This window comes from Saccostrea cucullata, unplaced genomic scaffold, assembly GCF_032062105.1.
Source record: "Saccostrea cucullata isolate Sc308-1 unplaced genomic scaffold, CSIRO_AGI_Scuc_v1 ctg8170, whole genome shotgun sequence".
In the NCBI taxonomy this organism is placed as follows: Eukaryota; Metazoa; Mollusca; class Bivalvia; order Ostreida; family Ostreidae; genus Saccostrea; species Saccostrea cuccullata.
Genome location: NW_026926611.1, coordinates 1154 through 20792, shown reverse-complemented (window position 1 = coordinate 20792; position 19639 = coordinate 1154). Strand labels below are relative to the sequence as shown.

The following is a 19639-nucleotide window of genomic DNA, read 5'->3' as shown; positions in this document are numbered from 1 at the left end:
AATAAAAAGTGTGGGTCTTTGATGTTGGTTTTGAACTATTAATAAAAGAGAATTATTTACGAGTACGAGCGTTAATCAAGTAACTAGAACTTTCTAACTTTAGATATGCAATTTTTCGCAATTAATTAAGATTTTTTTAATACGAAGTGCAAACCCGACACTGGCCATATTGCTAGATGTTGGTGTGCAGGGTATATCTAATTACTCAGCAAAACCAATTGAGTGTCTCCCATGTACTTCATATTCTAATCACTAAAGTATAAATGCCACCCTCTTATAATTTCCAATAAACGTAATGTTAAAGAATTTGAGGGTAAATCTGAGCATATATCAGCTACAGTGTGAATTCGTCTAATGAAATATTATTAACAAAATAAACATATTCATCTTCAAACTAATTTCGAAAAATAAAATTAAATTTACTTTTATGAAAATAAATCTTGGCGGCCATATGAATAATCTCCCTTTGCATTTCCGATCTTTTTATTTCAGTAAGTAACAGGAAAATATATAATCTAAAGAAAACTGCCTGCTCTGGCACACATATTTTAGTCGACAATAAGATTGATGAAAGAAATGAAAAATCTAGAGGACTTATCCCTGGTTGAAGCAATTAAAAGGAAAAAAAAATTCTCATGTCTATGAGAATATGTCGCTCCTGGAGAAAATACTTGAACATATAACAGTTAAATTTGATATTTCCATTTTAAACATTTAATAGAAGTAATAATTAAGTAAAATGACTTAATTTTAATTTCTTTTAAATGCTACATATAAATAGCATACAAAGATTGCTCAGATATTTTGAAAAAAGACAAAAGCAAGAAAGGACACGATGGTGTATACGTTATCCACGCTGACATCTGGAGAGAGGTCTACTGTGACATGAAGACAGATGGAGGAGGGTGGACGGTGAGTTGTGTGTTTTATTGTAAATGTTATACATCGAAAACACCTGGAAAGAGGTCTACTGTGGCATGACGACAGATGGAGGGGGATGGACCGTGAGTAGTGTGTTTTATTAGCTCACCTGAGCCGAAGGCTCAAGTGAGCTTTTCTGATCAAAATTTGTCCGTTGTCTGTCGTTGTTGTTGTCGATGTCGTCGTCGTAGTCGTAGTTGTTGTTGTTGTTGTAAACTTTTCCCATTTTCATTTTCTTCTCAAGAACCACTAGGCCAATTTCAACCAAACTTGCTACAAAGTATTCTTGGGTAAAGGGGATTCAAGTTTGTTCAAATGAAGGTCCTTTTCCAAGGGGAGATAATTATGAATTAGAGAAAAATTAATGGCGTTTTTTAAAAATCTTCTTCTCAAGAACCACTGGGCCAAGAAATATGAAACTCATGTGGAATCATCCTCAGATAGTATAGATTCAAGTTTGTTCAAATCATGACCCCGGGGATAGGGTGGGGCCAAAATGGCTTATCAAAGTTTCACATAAAACATATATAGGAAAACATCTTTAAAAATCTTCTTCTCAAGAACCACTGGGTCAGGAAAGATGAAACTCGGGTGGAATAATCCTCAGGTAGTACAGATTCAAGTTTATACAAATCATGACCCCCAGGGGTAGGGTGGGGCCAATATGGCCGATCAAAGTTTTACATAGGAATATATATGAAAACATCTTTAAAAATCTTCTTCTCAAGAACCATTGAGACAGGAAAGATGAAACTCATGTGAAATTATCCTCAAATAGTGTAGACTCAATTTTGTTCAAATTATAACCCCCGGGGGTAGGGTGGGGCCAAAATGGCCGACCAAAGTTTTATATAGGAATATATAGGGAAACCTTTTAAAATCTTCTTTTCAAGTACTTCAAATCCATGATTAGTAATATTTATATGGAATCATCCTCAGGTAATGTAGGTTGTAGTTCGTTCAAATCATGATCCCCTGGGAGTTAAAATTCAAGCCCCTACCCCCCCCCCCCAACTCAGTAAACTTTTAGTTCTGATCTGATATGTGCTTTTTCCTAGCCGATGTGCTCAGGTAAGCGCTGTGGCCCCTGGACCTCTTGTTGTCAATGTTATACATCGACAACACCTGGAGACAGTTTTACTTTGACATGACGACAGATGGAGGGGGATGGACGGTGAGTATTATGTTTTATTGTCAATGTTATACATCGACATCACCTGGAGAGAGGTCTACTGTGACATGACGACAGATGGAGGGGGATGGACCGTGAGTAGTGTTTTCTAAAAATAATAATCACTTAATTTTACCTTTTCATCACGTTGTTTAAACAAAATATTGTTTGAAATTCTTACTTGGCAGATTTGGTGAGATATGTATAGGTATTTCTTTGCAAATGAGCTAAAATCTCATAAAAGGTCATCTTTGTTTAGAAAGTTTGTTTTCCTAAAGCAGACATTATCTTTGTGCAGCATTACAAAACCCTTTAAAACACAGCTTTTAAGCAAAGCTTGGTTAATCAAGATTTGTAATTAAAGGTACATCGTTGTTCCAACGCGTCTTTGAAGATATTCTTTGTAATCCAGTATACTTAAATTCACTGACTTTACAATGTGTGCAATAAACATGTATGTCACTTGGATACCAGGCATATGAGACCATGGCACCTAATCCAATCTCTGATGTTTTGGAGGTCTAGATCCGTGTTGCTCTGCTCCTATTTTGTATTGTTTATCGACTTTTGAGCGTGAATACTGTTTGTTATCTCCATATGTTAATGGACAATATTCCATCTCAACAGTCTATTAAACAATTCAAATTTTAGTGCAGAACGAACACGGACTTCCAAAACATTAGATTAGAGATCAAATGCCGTGGAGGAGTAGGCATTCCCTGCCGACCGGTCACACCCGCAGCGTGCTCCTTGTCATAATCGGGAAATAATTAAAAAATCTGTCGACAATTCAGTGTGTAAATTAAGGCCTGGTATTAATATGAAAAAAGTCAGCCAGTATTTGATTTAATGATAGATTGTATATTTCAGACAATTTTCCACTTTGTCTGTAAAGTAGAAATGGTCATTTTAATCAGTTTGTTTCTATAGAAACGGATATATTAAGTTTCCACTTTCTTGTGAAGGTCATAGCAGAAAAGGAATTTACCTACCAAAGATTCAATTACTCACAAGAACTGTAATATAAATTAATCTGCAATTCATTATTTAATAAACCATTCAATATCATAAAAATAATAAAAACAATTAAAAAAAAACAGAAAAAGAATATACAATTTGTTCAAATCTTGCTTCCAATATGTTTGACACATTGTCAATAAAGAATTTTCAGGAAAAAGTGAAATAGATCCTATACGTCATAGGGTAGTAAACAGAAGAACTTAAAATATAAGATGTTACAGAAAATAATATCTGACATAGCAAACATGATCAAATTCGTTTGTTACTCCTAGACATAAAGCTATTAGTTGAATAAGTAAATGTTATTAACAGGTGATTCAGAAACGAGAAGATGGCGATGTTGATTTTTACAGGACATGGACAGAGTACAAAAAAGGGTTTGGGAATGTATCAAAGAACTACTGGATAGGTAAGTATAGGTGTTTTCTGTTACATTAATGTTTTTACTTTCCTTATTATGTTATGTAATGGGAAAACTCAAGGATGATTAAAAGAAAAATTCTCTATCTATATATTAATCACACATTTATGTAATATGGCATGCTTTGCCTCCAGAGATTAGAAACCTAGATACTGTAAATGTTTTCAAAAACTACTCTTTAGATGTGAATCTCCCGAACCGTATTTTTCTTATGAGGCCATTCCAAGTTTTTTCTATGTTTAGCGTCCGCGTGCGCCTTGGTTTTTGACACCCCATATGAGAAAAAACACAACAACAGGAGTCCTGAAATAGATAAATTTAGTCGAATTTTTTTTTATTTTGTACATTTCTCCAAATAATTCTCTACAGTAAGTTATATTGGGTGTCTTGTAAGCATTTAATCCATTGTTTTTGCTTAAGAATAGAAATTTCATCTATTAAAGCATTTTAGTTCGATCAAATCATTTGAAGGACGTCATTTTTATGACTTTTAAGCTTGTGTTTTATGTTTTGGCTTGTGTGTTTTTTGTGAATAGGTAGGTAGGTTTTTGAAAGATGAGTGGACGCTAAACAGAGAAAAAACTTGGAATGGCCTGATGATAAAAAACAAACGCAATTTTAACTAGAATGAGACTTAATGCCAGCATCCTAAATTCAGATTCATTTAAGGTTGGGCTTTCAGTTAACACTCAGTGTTCTTGTAGATATATTAATGAAAACACTGAACACTTCTTCCTCAACTGTATAAATTATGTTGAAATTAGAACAGAATTATTTCACAGTATATAAGATAAAAAAGGAGCAACAGACATTGGCATAATTCTATTTGGGGACAAATAGACATTAACATAATACTAATTGGGGACCCAAATTTAATTAAACAAAATAATATCGACATTGTCAAAGCCGCACATAAGTATATTGAAAAATTGAAAAGATTTTTATGAATAACTAGCATAACTATTCTGTATCTTTTGCAACCCATTTCTTATTTCTTCTCTCCTTGCAATCCCATTCCCTTCCTTTCGTATTTTTCTGCACCCTTTCCTTCTTTTTTATATTGTATATTTGTTGGTTGTACAGCACGTGTATATATTTTTCTCAATTTGTTTGTGTTGGAGAGGAAAATCTAAGTTGGCATAACTTGTGTCCAATCCAATTGATTGTGTTTCAATAAAATGATTTAATCAATCACAGATTTATGTAATTCCATTCAATCAATTTAACGATCGTTATTTTCCTATAAATTTTGACCGTTATCAAAAGATAACAGATCAGAAAAACTTGTAAAAGTGTATAATAAATATGTAACTTTAGACTCAATATCAATTAAGAAATAAACTCCGCGTTTAAGTGAATGAAATCTATGCAGATAACGAACAGTATTCAAGCTCAGAAGTCCGTAAAACAATATAAAATAGCAGCAGAGCAAACAGGGACCTCTAAAACATCGCAGGTGGGATCAGGTGCCATGGAGGAGTGCGTATCCCCTGCCGACCGGTCACACCCACTGTGTGCTCTTTAAACTAACCGGACAGTTCGACCGTTCCAGGATAGAAGAGGATACCTGTGTATTGATACCATTACGTGATTAATATCTATAATAACTCTTTGAATTTCCCTTTCCTTTCTCTATTAGTGATATCGCATCTTCAAAACTAAAACAATGCAATAACAGTTGCAGAATTATTTGATAAAGATATATCATAATCAAAAAGTAAGTGTTGAGAATTTTTTTTTTTTACAAAACAAATTGCAGGATTTTACAAGAAAAACTAAAGTTTTCTCAAGTATTTTTTATCTGTCACAATCTTGTCGGGTACAAGAATTGTTGACATATTTTACATTTTTCTAAAATAGTCTCCATCAATCCAAAAAATAAAATCCCAGGTCCCCATTATAATATCTATAAAAAGGGATGTGTAAAATACTTCCAATATGCCACCACTCCACCTGCTCCCACCTCTGATGTTTTGGAGGTCCGTGTTTGCTCTGCTCCTATTTTGTATAGTTTTATGGAATTTGAGATTGAATACTGTTCGTTATCTCCATATCCTTCCACAAACATTTCTATCCTGATGAAACATCACACACTTAACCTACACCAATATACGAACTTTTGATTTTTCAAAGTATAAAGTAATCAGAAAATAATATAATAAAATATATAATACTGAATAAATGAAATGAATAATATTTTTTACATCTCTGACATATTCAAAGGGAATGATGCAATCCACACCCTAACAAAGGATAAAAGCCAAGAACTCCGGGTGGTCCTGGGAAGTTATGATGGAGAAGAAGCCTATGCTGTGTATACCTCATTTTACATCAGAGATGAAAATGATAAGTACAAAATCACGGTGTCTGGATATTCAGGAACAGCGGGTAATTAAAATTTACTAATCAAACGATTATCAGAAGAGAGGGCATAAAAATGACATACAAGAAAAGTAAGCCTGTAACATTGAAGACAAGAAGGGGTTAAAATCTCCAATTACTTTTGGGGAATTTTTAATTTAAATTAAAAGGCTTATCAATTTATCATACTGAATTCATGAATTATATGGAAATTACGAACAGTATTCAAACTAAAAAAAATCCAATAAACAATACAGAATAGGACAAAGCAAACACGGACCTCCGAAACATCAGAGGTTGGATCACGATTTATAGATCAGCCTAGTTGCGAGTGTACGCTCCACTTTGTTCTTGTTTTGTTGTTATTTTATGAGTAAAAGACGATTATTATTACGATGAAAAAGGGATCATTTACCTTTTCTTACTTGCTCACTCCTCCATGGCATCTGATCCCACCTCTGATGTTTCGGAGGTCCGCGTTCGCTCTGCTCATATTTCTGATTTTTTTTCTGGAGTTTTGATCTTGAAAACTATTAGTTATCTCCATAGATTCATTACTTTTGGGTCATAAAAAAGGGGGCTAGGATCTTGATTCTATTTTTAGCGATAATGAAATAATTGTTTAAACAGATACTTTCCTTGTAATCAATGCTTTGTTACAGTTGACAGTTTTTCTTCTCATAATGGGATGGCCTTCAGTACAAAAGACCAGGACAACGACATAAATGCTGGTAGCTGTGCTGTAAGCAATCGCGCAGCCTGGTGGTACAACTCCTGTCATCACTCAAACCTTAACGGAGAGTACGGACAGTCTGGTGTTACTGGTAATCGGTATATGACATGGTATCACTGGAAAAGTAGAGAAGCACTACAAAAGACGGTGTTGATGATAAGACGCAACAACTAGAGCTGATGAAAAATCGGTTCCGATATCATAAGTTTATCATTGTATTATGTAGTTGTGGTAGGTAGTTCTTAAGAAACCGATCCGCAATATCTTTCTCATAAACAGTGCTTCAAGTTAGTTAAGCTATTCTATTCTTTTTCGCTGTGATTAATAAAGGTGTACATAAATCACAAATTGTGGTTGCCTTTTTATGCTGTATTCTTCTTAGACAATATCATACGTTGTAGTTATTGAGAGTTACTCCGTTCATTAAATGTCATTAGATGAACGTACTGTCTTTGTAGTGTGATAGTACTTGTTATGTTTCATTTCAAAAAGTCCGCAAGAGCTACTGTAAGGTCACCACTACATCTAAATCGGCGACATTCAAAGATTCTTGATCATCAATTAGCATGACTATATATACGTACCTAACGATGTATGATAAAACCACGAAAAATGTGGTATAATCAACACGTGTAGTTTTCTATTACTAAATGCACTGAGCTTGACTTGATCAGTACCGACCTATCCTGATATTACTGAGCTTACCGAGTTTGATCTGACGCAAACTGTGCCTACTTTTATATTTTTGAATATTTAAAAAGTTGTTGATAAATACATTGAACATTCCCTGACGTGACGAGTACCGACCTGCTGTCTGAGTTTGATGTGTTGTAATATGTACTTGTTTTTGTATTCTGATTATTCTGAGGAGTAACGTGATAAATATCTGTTCTTGAATTCAGTTAAAACTATTGACAAAAATATTATGTACCTGAAATGATTTGAAAGTACAATGTTAATGCTTAGACCAAAAGTAAAGATATTTTTTTAAAAATTGAATTCTTCTCTCTATCATGTCCATATAGTGCATCCTGAATTTATTGTAGCATATCAATGAATGATGAACAATATTTACATTTGCTTTGTATATCCATTAAGCTAACTTTACAATTAATTGGAAAGTCATTTTTGCATATACTCAAGCGTAAAAATTTACAATAGAGCTAAAGTGACGCCACAATGAAGCCACAGAAACGTTGATGAAAATTAAACAATATAGGAAAGGTTGAAAAAGATGTGTGACTTTCTGATTGTCAATATCTATGTGTATTTTTTTTTTTGGAAACCAGGTCTTCCAACAATCTATTGGAATTCCCATTGGCACCAATAGCGTCCTGTTATTATAAGCAGGCGTACTTTTGTATTTACATTAAACAAAATTTGTCCAAAATCTTCAACATGAAAAGAAGAAAACACTTGCTGTACACTTGGTCTTCAAATCGTTATTAAGATTTATGGCGTATTATAAATTAACTAAGGTAACTTCCATTCTTATGTCGATATGATATATCCTGGTGAGCTTGTGATAAAAGACACCACAGAGTCTGACACATCTGTTTCGTACTTGGATATTTTAATTGAAAAAGACATTAATGGTAACCTTACAATGAAGCTCTCTGATAAACGTGATAACTTAACTTTCCAACCCTTAACTTCCCTTACTTATGCAGCAATATACCTTCATCACCTGTATACGGAGTTTTTATATCTCAGTTGATTCGATACGCAAAAGCATGTTAACGTATGACATTTCTAAAACGAGGTTAATTATTGACAAACAAGTTGATGAAAGAAACATATCAGCAGTCTCCTTTAAAGTCATCATTTAGTAAGTTCTTTGGTCGATACAATGACCTTGACAGTGTATACAATTTATCATTGAGTCAAATCCTGACCGGTGTTTTTCATACTTATTGTCACTCCATTATCTATACACTGAATTGACGACGAATTCTTCCGTTATTTCTCGATCATGATCATGACAAGAAGCACGCGGTGGGAATGGCTGGTCAGCAGGGGATGCTCACTCCTTCATGGCACCCGATCCCTCCTCCGATTTTTTGAAGGGCCCTGTTTGCTCTGCTCCTATTTTGTATTGTTTTATGGACTATTCATCTTGAATACTGTTCGTTTTCTCCATATGTTTCATTACTTGAAAAAGACGTTTATGATTATGGCTTTGTAATATTTTGTATTGTTTTATGGACTCTGAAATTGAATACTGGTCGTAATCATTTAAAATATAAATATTAGGAGGAGTGAATTATCGGTGTGTAAATTACACAGAATTGTACTTAGGCATATTTTTTATGAAGAGCATGTGCGCTTCATAAGATATGCTTTCGTGACAAGTTAATGTGATTTAATCTGTCTAACACAAAACCTAAAAGCACTCCTTAAATAAACACCGAATGGTTCGCAAGTTCTAAGATCGGTAGAATTACTATATATCATTGCTTCGAAACCTAGTAGATGTTTTTCATACTAATTGTTAGGCTAGTATTTTTACAATAAATTGAACCTTTTTATATTAATTTACTGGAATAAAACAAAGAGCACAATGCAAATGTGGTAACTTGTCGATAAGGTACTGACTCCTTCATGAAAGCTGTTTCCATCTCTGATTTTTTGAGGTCCGTGTTCGCACTACTTCCAATTCGTATTGTTTCAAGGACTTCTTAGCTATTAATTGATTACTATTCGTTATAACTGTTCTAATGTCGTGCATGTATTTTTCTTTTCTTCTTACCCCTTATGTGAACAATACTGTATGCATAGTATAGATCTTTGAACATGCCTATGTGTAAATGAAAATTCGTTAAAATCTAATGTGTTTTGAATAGCCTTTATTCTTTTTTCATGGTATTTAATGGAATATTTAAAGTATTTTCTTTAGTTTATATTTTCCTCAGAAGAATCTGCTAGCATTGGATTTAATGTAAAAAAAGAAGACTTTGTGATTTTCTTATTTTTTTGTAAGCTTGCATGGGAATTTCTTTTTTTTCCGTCGGATATTATCAACACCATTCTTGACTTGATTAGAATTACAAGGAAACAGAAAAATGAATTTCCCAATGAAATATATGGAGATAAAGAACCCTATTCAAGCCTTGAATGTTCTTAAAACAATACAAAATAGGAGCAGAGAAAACAAGGACAATGCATCGTTTTTATTGATACGAAATAATTTATAACGAACATAATACTAAACATTTGAGACCTTGGAAACATGAAATAAATGATGACACTTTTCAGTGTCCTATGCAGCAAATTAAATAATGATTACAAATGATGCTCCCCTTGGGGATATTTCATTATCATTATTGAAAACGAGAGTCGTCAGTCCATATGAGTTCCGATGAATTTTGAAAAAAAGTTTTGTCCCAATTAGTACGTATAATTAAACAGCAGCAACACTGCTGTCCTCAACTACAAACAAACTAACTATTGATTTCACAAGATATTGTAGGGATATTTCACAGTTGTTAAAAACAAGCGGCATTTTTATAAGAAAAGTAATGAGATAAATGCATTTGCTATACCTTTAAAAATTTGTTCCTCTACAAATCTATACGAGAAAAAGTCTAATATTTCTAATGTTTTGCTGAGCGGACATAAAAAAGATTGATGTTGTACGGCTGATCAGTGAGATGTTGGACCGATCAATGAGATGTTGAACCGCTTATGTTACAGCATGGGTGGAGCTTAATCTTATTTTCATTCTTTGGTGTTAAAAAATCAATGGCGTCGGAAGCAAATTGAAAGTGGGGGTGGGGGGTGGGGGCTAAGTGTAAGAGGAAAAAAATCCAACCTGCAAAAAAGATTTACAAACAAACAGAAAACGGGGGAAATGTGCCTTCTCTTCAAAGATGAAAATCCTATTTCGGAAAGGGGGGGGGGTGTTATATAAAACTTTTTTCAGTACCAATTTATTTCCAAAACACTATAAAATACGCTTTCTGACAATTGGTGATCTCCTTCCTTGTTAGGATATATAGTATTCCGTCTAGGAAAATACTTAAGAATGCGTTCATTTACTTCCAGTTGTCCTTTTTCTAGAAAATATTTATATTAAATAGTTTCCATTATATATTTATTCAAACAATAAAACCTCAATGTTCATGCTCGCAAGTGATTGTTTCTCAATTTTACTGTTCACTTTATTTGACACAGTTACCAAACGAACAGATGAAATCATACTTAGAATAGTATTTTTTTCCTATACCAAACTACATTAGAGTGAAATAATTCATATCAAAAGATTTTTAATGAAAGCACCTTATGACAGAGATTTTCTACAAAGCAGGCCTGTATGGGGAGCAATTTCCGTTTGTGGGAACAACAAAGAACTGATATTTCGTGAATTAAAGAGGGGTGGGGATAAAAATTCCTTGTTACGCATAAAAATTTAATAGTCTCCAGACATACTTATATTAACCACATGTTCTTGGGGACGGGGAAAATTCATACCCTCTGATTCTGATACTAAATCAGGACGTTCTTTCTTTAGCAGAGGGTATTATTTTTATTTACAAAAAGGTTAGTTTAAGCTTAAATTATGATTTTTTCAGTTGTAATACTTTGTGAAAATGTCAAAGAAAAATATTTCATTTTTAAAAAGGCAAAGAACCCATGGGTACGGAACATCGGGGTGGGGGGTACACGGTGGGTGGGTGGGGGGCGGATTTTCACGGATGATATATCCGACAATTGCGTGATTTCTATTCTTCCGTTAATTTTATACTATACATGAAGAAAGTCGCCGTATTCCTGGTTCAAACTGTCATGTAATGTAAAAAAAATATTCTATACTTTTCAACCTGTGAAAGTCCTGGTCCTATAATACGTATGATGAATAAGAAACAATACATAAATTCAATTATTCTTAAACATTTTTGCGGAAATATTGAGTGAGTGTCTGAGTAAAAGAGATTGAGCACCAGGTATGTACATTCGCTAGGTTCTGCGATGATCCCCTGGTCACTTGTGTAATTTTCATTACCACTTGCCAGCTTCGGACGAAACAGAATCGGTCGAAAAAGAATATTCGCATACTTTTCTTGATTGTGTCAAGCATGTAATTTAAAGGGTATTCTGAAGTGAACGATCTACACGTAACTCAGGTATATCAACATTTCTGTTCCCTAAAATTTGTCATTTTTTTAGATAATCAAGAGCAGTTATACTATACTTATCTAACTAGATTCTATCTTATACCTCTACTGATTTTCCCTATATGAAATTAAGTGATTAGATCTGAAAATTTCCCTAGAAAACGGTTAATTCTGGTGCGTTAGTTTTTTTTTTTTAGCTAATCCCTCCGTTGAAAGCTAGTCATTCTAATTCGCGATTATCCGTTATGTCTAGTTTTTTAAATAAATATAAATTTTGATTTTATTCAGTTATGAGAATAATGATTAGTCGATTAGTCAATCAGTAAATGAATATATATATTTTTAAAAAGTTGATCTTTACAATTTGAATTTGTATCAGTATAATAAATCAGTTAAAGTATATCATTAAGTGAGTTAGGAAGATTCCAGTTCCCCTCGACCAGGACTATTTCCCTCGGCGCGCTGCGCCTCGGGAAAAACTCCTGGTTTTTGGAAACTGGAATCCTGCTAACTACCTCATTGATATACTTTAACTGTATACTATACTCTGTTACAGGTGACAGCTTAAAGTTTCACAGTGTTATGAATTTTACCACTCATGATCAAGACAACAACAAGAGGACAGATGGTAACTGTGCTCTGGTTTTGTTACAGACAAGAGTTCTGGCATTTCTATATGACTCCCTTTCTTACTCAATATGTTATTAACCATTCTATGATTTAAATACAGTAATTAAGACTCTACATCTATAATTCAGAGTAAAATCAATCTTAGCATGTTTATTATTTTTATGACAAAAGATTAAAATCAAGTTAAGTTGCATAAGCTTTCTTTTGTGATGTATCTTTAGGCAATATCCATGCATTGCAGGTATTAAGATTCATGCTGTGTTTCTTGTGACACTGAAATTTTGTTTTCTCTTTCTATATGTGACATGTATCACTTCTAAACGTCTGCTGGAAATACGAATATCATGACTCAACTAGAACGGACTGAATACAAATTTTGTATTAATTTGTGAATAACTTCAATATTAGAGAATATTAGAGAATATACAGTGATTGCTGTGATATGATAAATACCCGCTTAAAGTTAATTGAAGTACTCTGAGTGTATTGTCACTGGTTATAAATACAAAACTTATACATACACATATAATAAGATTAAGAGAACGACACTGTTCAGATAAAAGAGAATACTTTCAGAGTGTAATGGCAACCTTTGTTCTGTTTTTTTACGTAGATATATGAAATACTTTTTAATTCTTATTATCTCATATGTTATTAGACAAAAAACTCTCAGAGGCCTGTGTCTGTTCTGCTTACAATTTACATTGTTTTCGAAATTGGTCTTTTAAGCACGAATACTGTTCGTTATTGGTTGATGAGACCGGTCAGAAGGGGATGCTCACTCCTCCATGGCACCTGATCCCACCTCTGATGTTATGGAGGTCCGTGTTTTCTGCTCCAATGTTTGTATTGTTTAATGGTCTTTTGAGCATTAATACTGTTTGTTATCTTCACATTTAAAGATCTACGTTTCTCTCACTTTTTAAATTATTTTAAAGTATTTATTTTCTTCTGCTAATATTTCCTAGAAAAGAACCTGATAGAGTTGCACTGAAACGTAAAAAAAAGAAAATTCTGTGATTTCTTATATTTTTTCATATATTTATGCTCAAATTTAAATTTCTATTATAGGGGACCCACATAGTGTATTAATATATCTTACACAATATGCTGACGGCGCTATAACCGCTTTTTATTATTGAATTCAATTCAGTTGTGAAAATATCTACGTATATATTAGTATTTAGGACTTGAATAACTTGTGCTTAACACTTTTAATTGATATATTTTATTGAAATTCTGTTCCAGGAAGTTTTGTTTAGTCGAATAATATAAACTCCGTTCCTAACTGGAGTAGATTTTCAGGGAAACAGTATTGAGATACATTTCTTCATATATTATGTATACTGATAAAAAAAAAATAGCCCCCTGCACGAACTATACATTTGAGACATTGTAATTATGAGATGAAGGATGGCTCTCTATAGTGTTTCTATGCAGTCAATAAAATAATGATTGAAAATTATGCACATCCTGGAAATAATCAACATCATTGTTGTAATGGAGAACTTTAATTATAAGTCCAAATGAGTTTCAATGATATTTGAAAAGAAGTAAAAGATATTAGTAACGTTTTGTCAAAAAACACTGTATAATCAAACAGCAATATCATTTTTGTCCTCAGTTACATACACAAAACTATCGACTTATAAAATATATTGCAAAGATATTGCAGAATGGTAGATAATATGATAAATATTTACATCCACTAAAGTTTTCTTCCTTTATTTCTTATAAAAAAAAAAAACACTGCTTTCATCTCTCCATAAACCAGTCACTATTCCTAACACAGATAATCCGGGTTTTTCTCAAAGTAATCTGCCCGCGTATGAATCATTCTTTGGACTACTTTTTAAAAGTACATCTAAATGTAAACAAACGTATTTTGACGGTGCTTATTATCGTGTCAGTCGAAATTTTCATAAATTATGAAAAATAAATCTTCATTTTGTAGCCATTTTTTGTTTCATTTCATTTTCAATATAATTGTATACACAATCGTCTGCAAATGTGATGTATATTTCCATACAATGGATAGTTCTCCTCAGAGCCAGCATCAGTTTGGTCACTTTGGTTTTGGTGAAATAGAAATGGAGTTTGACGATTTCGATTTTGAGACAATTGATTTTCAAAACTTAGACATGTTGTGCAGTAGTCAATTAGAAGATATCACAGAAAACCTCAGTATCCCTGCCTTATCTGACCTCCCCAAGCCTGAAACCCCTGCCACCCCTCTCAACGTGCATAAAACAGACAATAGATTTAAAGAAAGTACAGACAACGATGTGAACAGGTGTGAAGCACGCCAAACTCCCGCAACCAAGGAAAACACTAACTGGGAATGTAAAATGTTTCAAGGTAAATACATGTAAGATGGGAAATGTAAAAATGTTTAATGCAATACACAAAAAGTAAATTATATTTTTTTTATATATGGAAAATTGGCATTACTTTTCATTTCTAATTTTAAAAAAAGCCAACAACAGGGACTGAAGCTGTTCCTCATTCCTTTTTGTGTGCACCAATACACTATGTCAGCATTAAATGTGAAATGAATATGTAATGTCAATATTTCTGTCCAAAATAAATCTCATATGCAGTAGAAGTCTAACAAAAACATTCCATGCATAATTAATTTAGGATATACCTTGTCTTTCATATTAGACTGGAGCACTGAGAGAAGAGGGGAGCCTGTAGATTTAGAAGTAATATTACTAAGTCAACTTAATAGTCTCCTTGAGAAATTTTACTGTGAGGCAAGGCCCTTAAAAGATGGGGAACTTGATCATAAAAATACATTGAAAAATTTGAGAGGGGCTATAAACCGAAAATTGACCGACCTAAAAAGAAACATAGACATTGTTAAAGACAAAGATTTTAAAACATCTAATGGAGTCCTACATGGATTGTTGAAAGAGCGTGTTAAGGAGGGCACCTAAAAATCAACACAGCACAAAGACCTGATGGAAAGATGTGATATGGAAAAAAATATCTACTTACTTCAAGGATGTGCAACTTAACCCAATCATCCTCCGACAATGCGTCTACTTCAATATTGCAATCCACTTCATTTCTAGGGGCCAAGAATTTCATCACCAACTGAAGTTGGATTCATTCTCTTTTCAATCCGACGACACGGGTGCATATGTTACACTTAGCCGAGAGATACAGCAAAGAATCACCAAGGTGGTTTAGGAAATGTGGAAATGAACACTGATAAACGCATGTATGCTACAGATACTGATTTGTGCCCTGTATGAATGCTCCAACTATTAATTGAAAAAACAGATGAATCTGCCTCATCCCTTTTCAATAAATACAAATCAGAATCCGTTTCCCTACCAAAAAGTACATCAAAATGGTACTTAGATGCCCCGTTTTCCAAAAGAACATTTTCAAACTTCATGAAAGAAATCAGCACGGTGGCAGGCCTTTCACGCATATATACAGGGCATTGTCTAAGGGTCACTGCCATACACCATCTGAACGATGAGGGCTACGAAGCTAGACATATCATGTATATGTCAGACCACCAAAATGAGGGGTCCTTGAGGTCGTATGATAGAAGTATATCATCGACCCAGAAAAAAAATCTTAGCTGCACTTTGTCAAAAATAATGAATCCTACAATAAATGAACAAGTCGGTAGGCCTACCTTATAATCCGGATTTCCTCGACCTGATCAACCATTTGCAACTCATGGAACTGTAGTACCTGCTGTTACCGGTCTCTCATCCCAATCTTTCAACAACCTTGCGTTGAACAGCAAATCTTCCAACCGGAGCTCAGCACTTGTGCAGAATTCGTCATTTCTGAACTGTGAAGTCCATTTCCACCATCACCACGTTGTGCAGGAGCCAAATCACACAGACTGAAAAAACACTCCGCGACCTACTTAGATGCAGCAAATTAAAACATTGCAAACTTACTTTTTTGATTATTTGTTTTAAAAATTGTTCAATACTGTTTATTAAATCGTGTTTACAATCATATTTTGATGGCTTATTTTATTCCTTTGAACTCAAAATCTGTGACCTTTTTTGGTGACCGATTTTATTTGATGACATTTGAACTTCCATATATGGAAGTAACCTTGAATGGCTCTTCGTATCTTGAAACTTACAACAAAATAAAAGCACATTTCTATGTTTCTCGTTTTTTAAATACTTAATACGAAGGAAGGATATAAATATAAACAATAAAATGTCTTTCTTTGTTATTACTGGAATGAACGGATTTAGCTATTGCAGAAAAAATACATAACCCGCGTAAGCGGGTTATGTAAATTTTTTCTGCAATAGCTGCGATTGTTTAAATATCACGTAATTATGTAAAAGCATCTCAATAGATGAATTTTTGAAATGAAAATAATGACATAAATGCAAAAAAGCGCAGTTGCTTTACAAAAAAGGAACAAAATCAAGATTGCAAACATATATCGTATACCGGGTTTTCTTGCCGGGTGTAAAATTTCGCGATTTGCCTGCTCTGAGGTATGCCGATATTTTTGGCGTAGTTTATTTTAGCGGATACAGAGTTTCAGCTCTTTGCAGATGAACACTAAGAAGAGTACTCTATGTTTTAGCGATTAAAATTTTAGCGTGCTACCATCAAAACGCCAAAATAAGCCAAAATTAGCACCCCTTTAAAATAACCCGCTATATGGTACTTGTGAAACAAAGAAAGTGTGTATAAGTATAAAAGTATTTGATCGCTCTTAAAATGCTTAAATCTAATATACTTAGCGTGTTTGAGTGCTCAATATGTTATATTTCACGTTCAATGTGACTCAGGCGTTTCTTGAGTGTCACATTACTCCGTCTGCCTTATTAATACATAAAGCTCATGGTCCGCCGTCGACCGGGGATGTTTACTTTTCCTTGGCACCTAATCCCACATTTGGTGTTTCCTGGGGTCTGTGAGTTTGTCTTGTTTACTATTCGTTTTCCTTACTACTTTTATGAAATTGACCACTGTTCTTCATCTTTTACATTTTAGAAAAATTGAAAGGATAGAATATATTATTAAAAGATTTGTTGAAAAATATTATTTCAAAAATCCGATTTTATACCATTCTTTTCAAACGATATTTTAATTGCTTGTTTAGAATACCATACCATGAATTGTTTGTGGGAGCTAGTTTAGTTTTAGAGGTAAAATTAATTATTCTAAGATCACAAAAGCATTAAATTTCTCCATTGCATACCTATTTGATCAATTGCATATATGCCAAGAATATGTTTCAAAATATACATAAGTAAGATTTTTTAATAACTGGTCCATTCTCCTTTTCACATTTTGGTTTAAAAGTTAGTGTCGGTACTTACGATTACAAACATAAGTACTAGCTCTCTTTGTTTTCTGTACAGAAAATATAGGAGAAAATGTAATTAATACAGATCTTGAGAATATTTCTCTTTATAATTATTATTATTATTTGAAATGAGACGAAAAATAATCAAGTATGAACAACTGTAAAAATTAAAATCGACAATATCTTTTAGGTTATGTAACAATGTATTCAATGTAACAGAAATGGTACCATAATATGCATCCTCATCAATAATAAATGAACAGACCTTAGCAATATTTATATATGATATAGGAGTGTAGAAAACTCACATAGTTGATTATTCTGGTAAAAAGCCATCGACAATGAAATGCGACCGCTAAATTCTTACAGAAAACTGTTAAAATGAAATTAACAGCGGGCACTAAGGTGATAAATATTTACATCATTGGACAAACCTTAAGCCTTTTACAGACATGCTGCTCGGAGTGCTTCGATCCCAAAACTTTAATCGTTAGCAATTATGAAAATTCCTCTTTACCTGGTTTTAACCTTTTGAACAATGCTGAAATGGGAATGTGCGTAATGGTCTGTAACAGATTTGAGTTGTGTCGCTCAGTGGATTGGATACGTGAAAAAAAGATATGCCGACTAAACACGAGATTTCCCATCAAAAAAGTCAGTAGTCTTATAACTGGAGGCCGAATCATTCATGTTGACCGTGAAAGTTTTCCAAAGGTAAGCAACGTATCAGATATTAAAGCACCAATAATTAGAATAACAGCAATTAGGTCAAATATTAAATGAGTTACCACGCTAAGTTGAATTACTTTCAGCACCTGGCAACCGTATGTCCCAAGAATACCTGTACCGAGGATGCAATCTGTCTTGGGGGTAACTGTGTACCTGTTTTAAATGGTAATATATAAGATGCTTATCATATTTCTATAAGTGAAAAATACAAGAGTAGTTTCAAATCAAAGTTTATTGGAGTTCAATAATTGGAGTTAACGGTGCCGCGTCAAAACTATTATTTAACAAAAATAGTGCTATTCCTTCCCCAAGTGCCCGGGTCTTGAGATGAATGTCCGACGTACTTGGATTAGACCTTAAAACCAGAGGTTCTTTTTCACGAAAGACGTTGATGCGGAGCAATTCTTACACTGCTACGGTCGTAAGAAACATTAATTGGTCAAAATTTGTTTTACCTCATCTAAAGCAGATGCCATCTGTATATGAGTGATGGTTCTCCACATACAGACATTTAAATTTTAAAATGTTAAATTGGGGGTCTTCAAAATTTGTAAAATAAAAACTGAAATAATTGAAATGTATTTCACTACATTCTTATTTATAATTAATTATTCATGTATTTGTAAAATTCAGCTGTACATTTAATTTTAATTGCAAATAATTTACAAAACTATTAATAATTTTAAAAGTATTCAATTCTATTTTTAAAGTAATTGACCCCGACATTTTGACTTACTGTTCCTATCTGCCTGGTACTAGTATTTTCTGGTACTTAATGCGATAAAATTGTCTTCAACGAATCGCAGCTTTCTAATCAATCTATAAATGAAATCCTTTTTCTATCATCGAAAAGTCTTAGAAGATTTAGACCTAAGTCGATAATGTGTTTACATGTGCTTGTGTTAAAGAAAGCAAGCTCTTGTCTATGAAATACATGTTTTGACATTTTCCATTTCACTTTTGATTAATTTTAATCTATCCAATAAATCAACATACGTTTGTTCATAAGACAATTAAAATTTACTTGGATACACAGTTAAAATTTGAAATATTTGATTAATGAAATGTTTATAGGTGAATTTGGTAACGACAATGCAAAAAAATACGGTGTTTTTTCTGCGATCATCTTCGAATACAAACAGTTATATCGGTAAATATTATTAATAAAATGATTGAAAGTGAATGAACAATGAATACCAATTCATTTATCATCTTGATACATAAG

General features: G+C 33.3%; 1 protein-coding gene across 1 annotated transcript; it reads left to right on the top strand.

The window, feature by feature from the left end:
- Positions 1-2076: 2076 nt before the first annotated feature.
- On the top strand, positions 2077-12449 carry LOC134272234 (ryncolin-1-like). Its single transcript, XM_062754485.1, has 5 exons — positions 2077-2187; positions 3425-3521; positions 5757-5921; positions 6557-6718; positions 12298-12449. The coding sequence occupies exons 1-5, from the start codon at positions 2089-2091 to the stop codon at positions 12447-12449; spliced, it is 675 nt and encodes a 224-aa protein (XP_062610469.1). The 5' UTR covers positions 2077-2088.
- The last annotated feature ends 7190 nt before the right edge of the window (positions 12450-19639 follow it).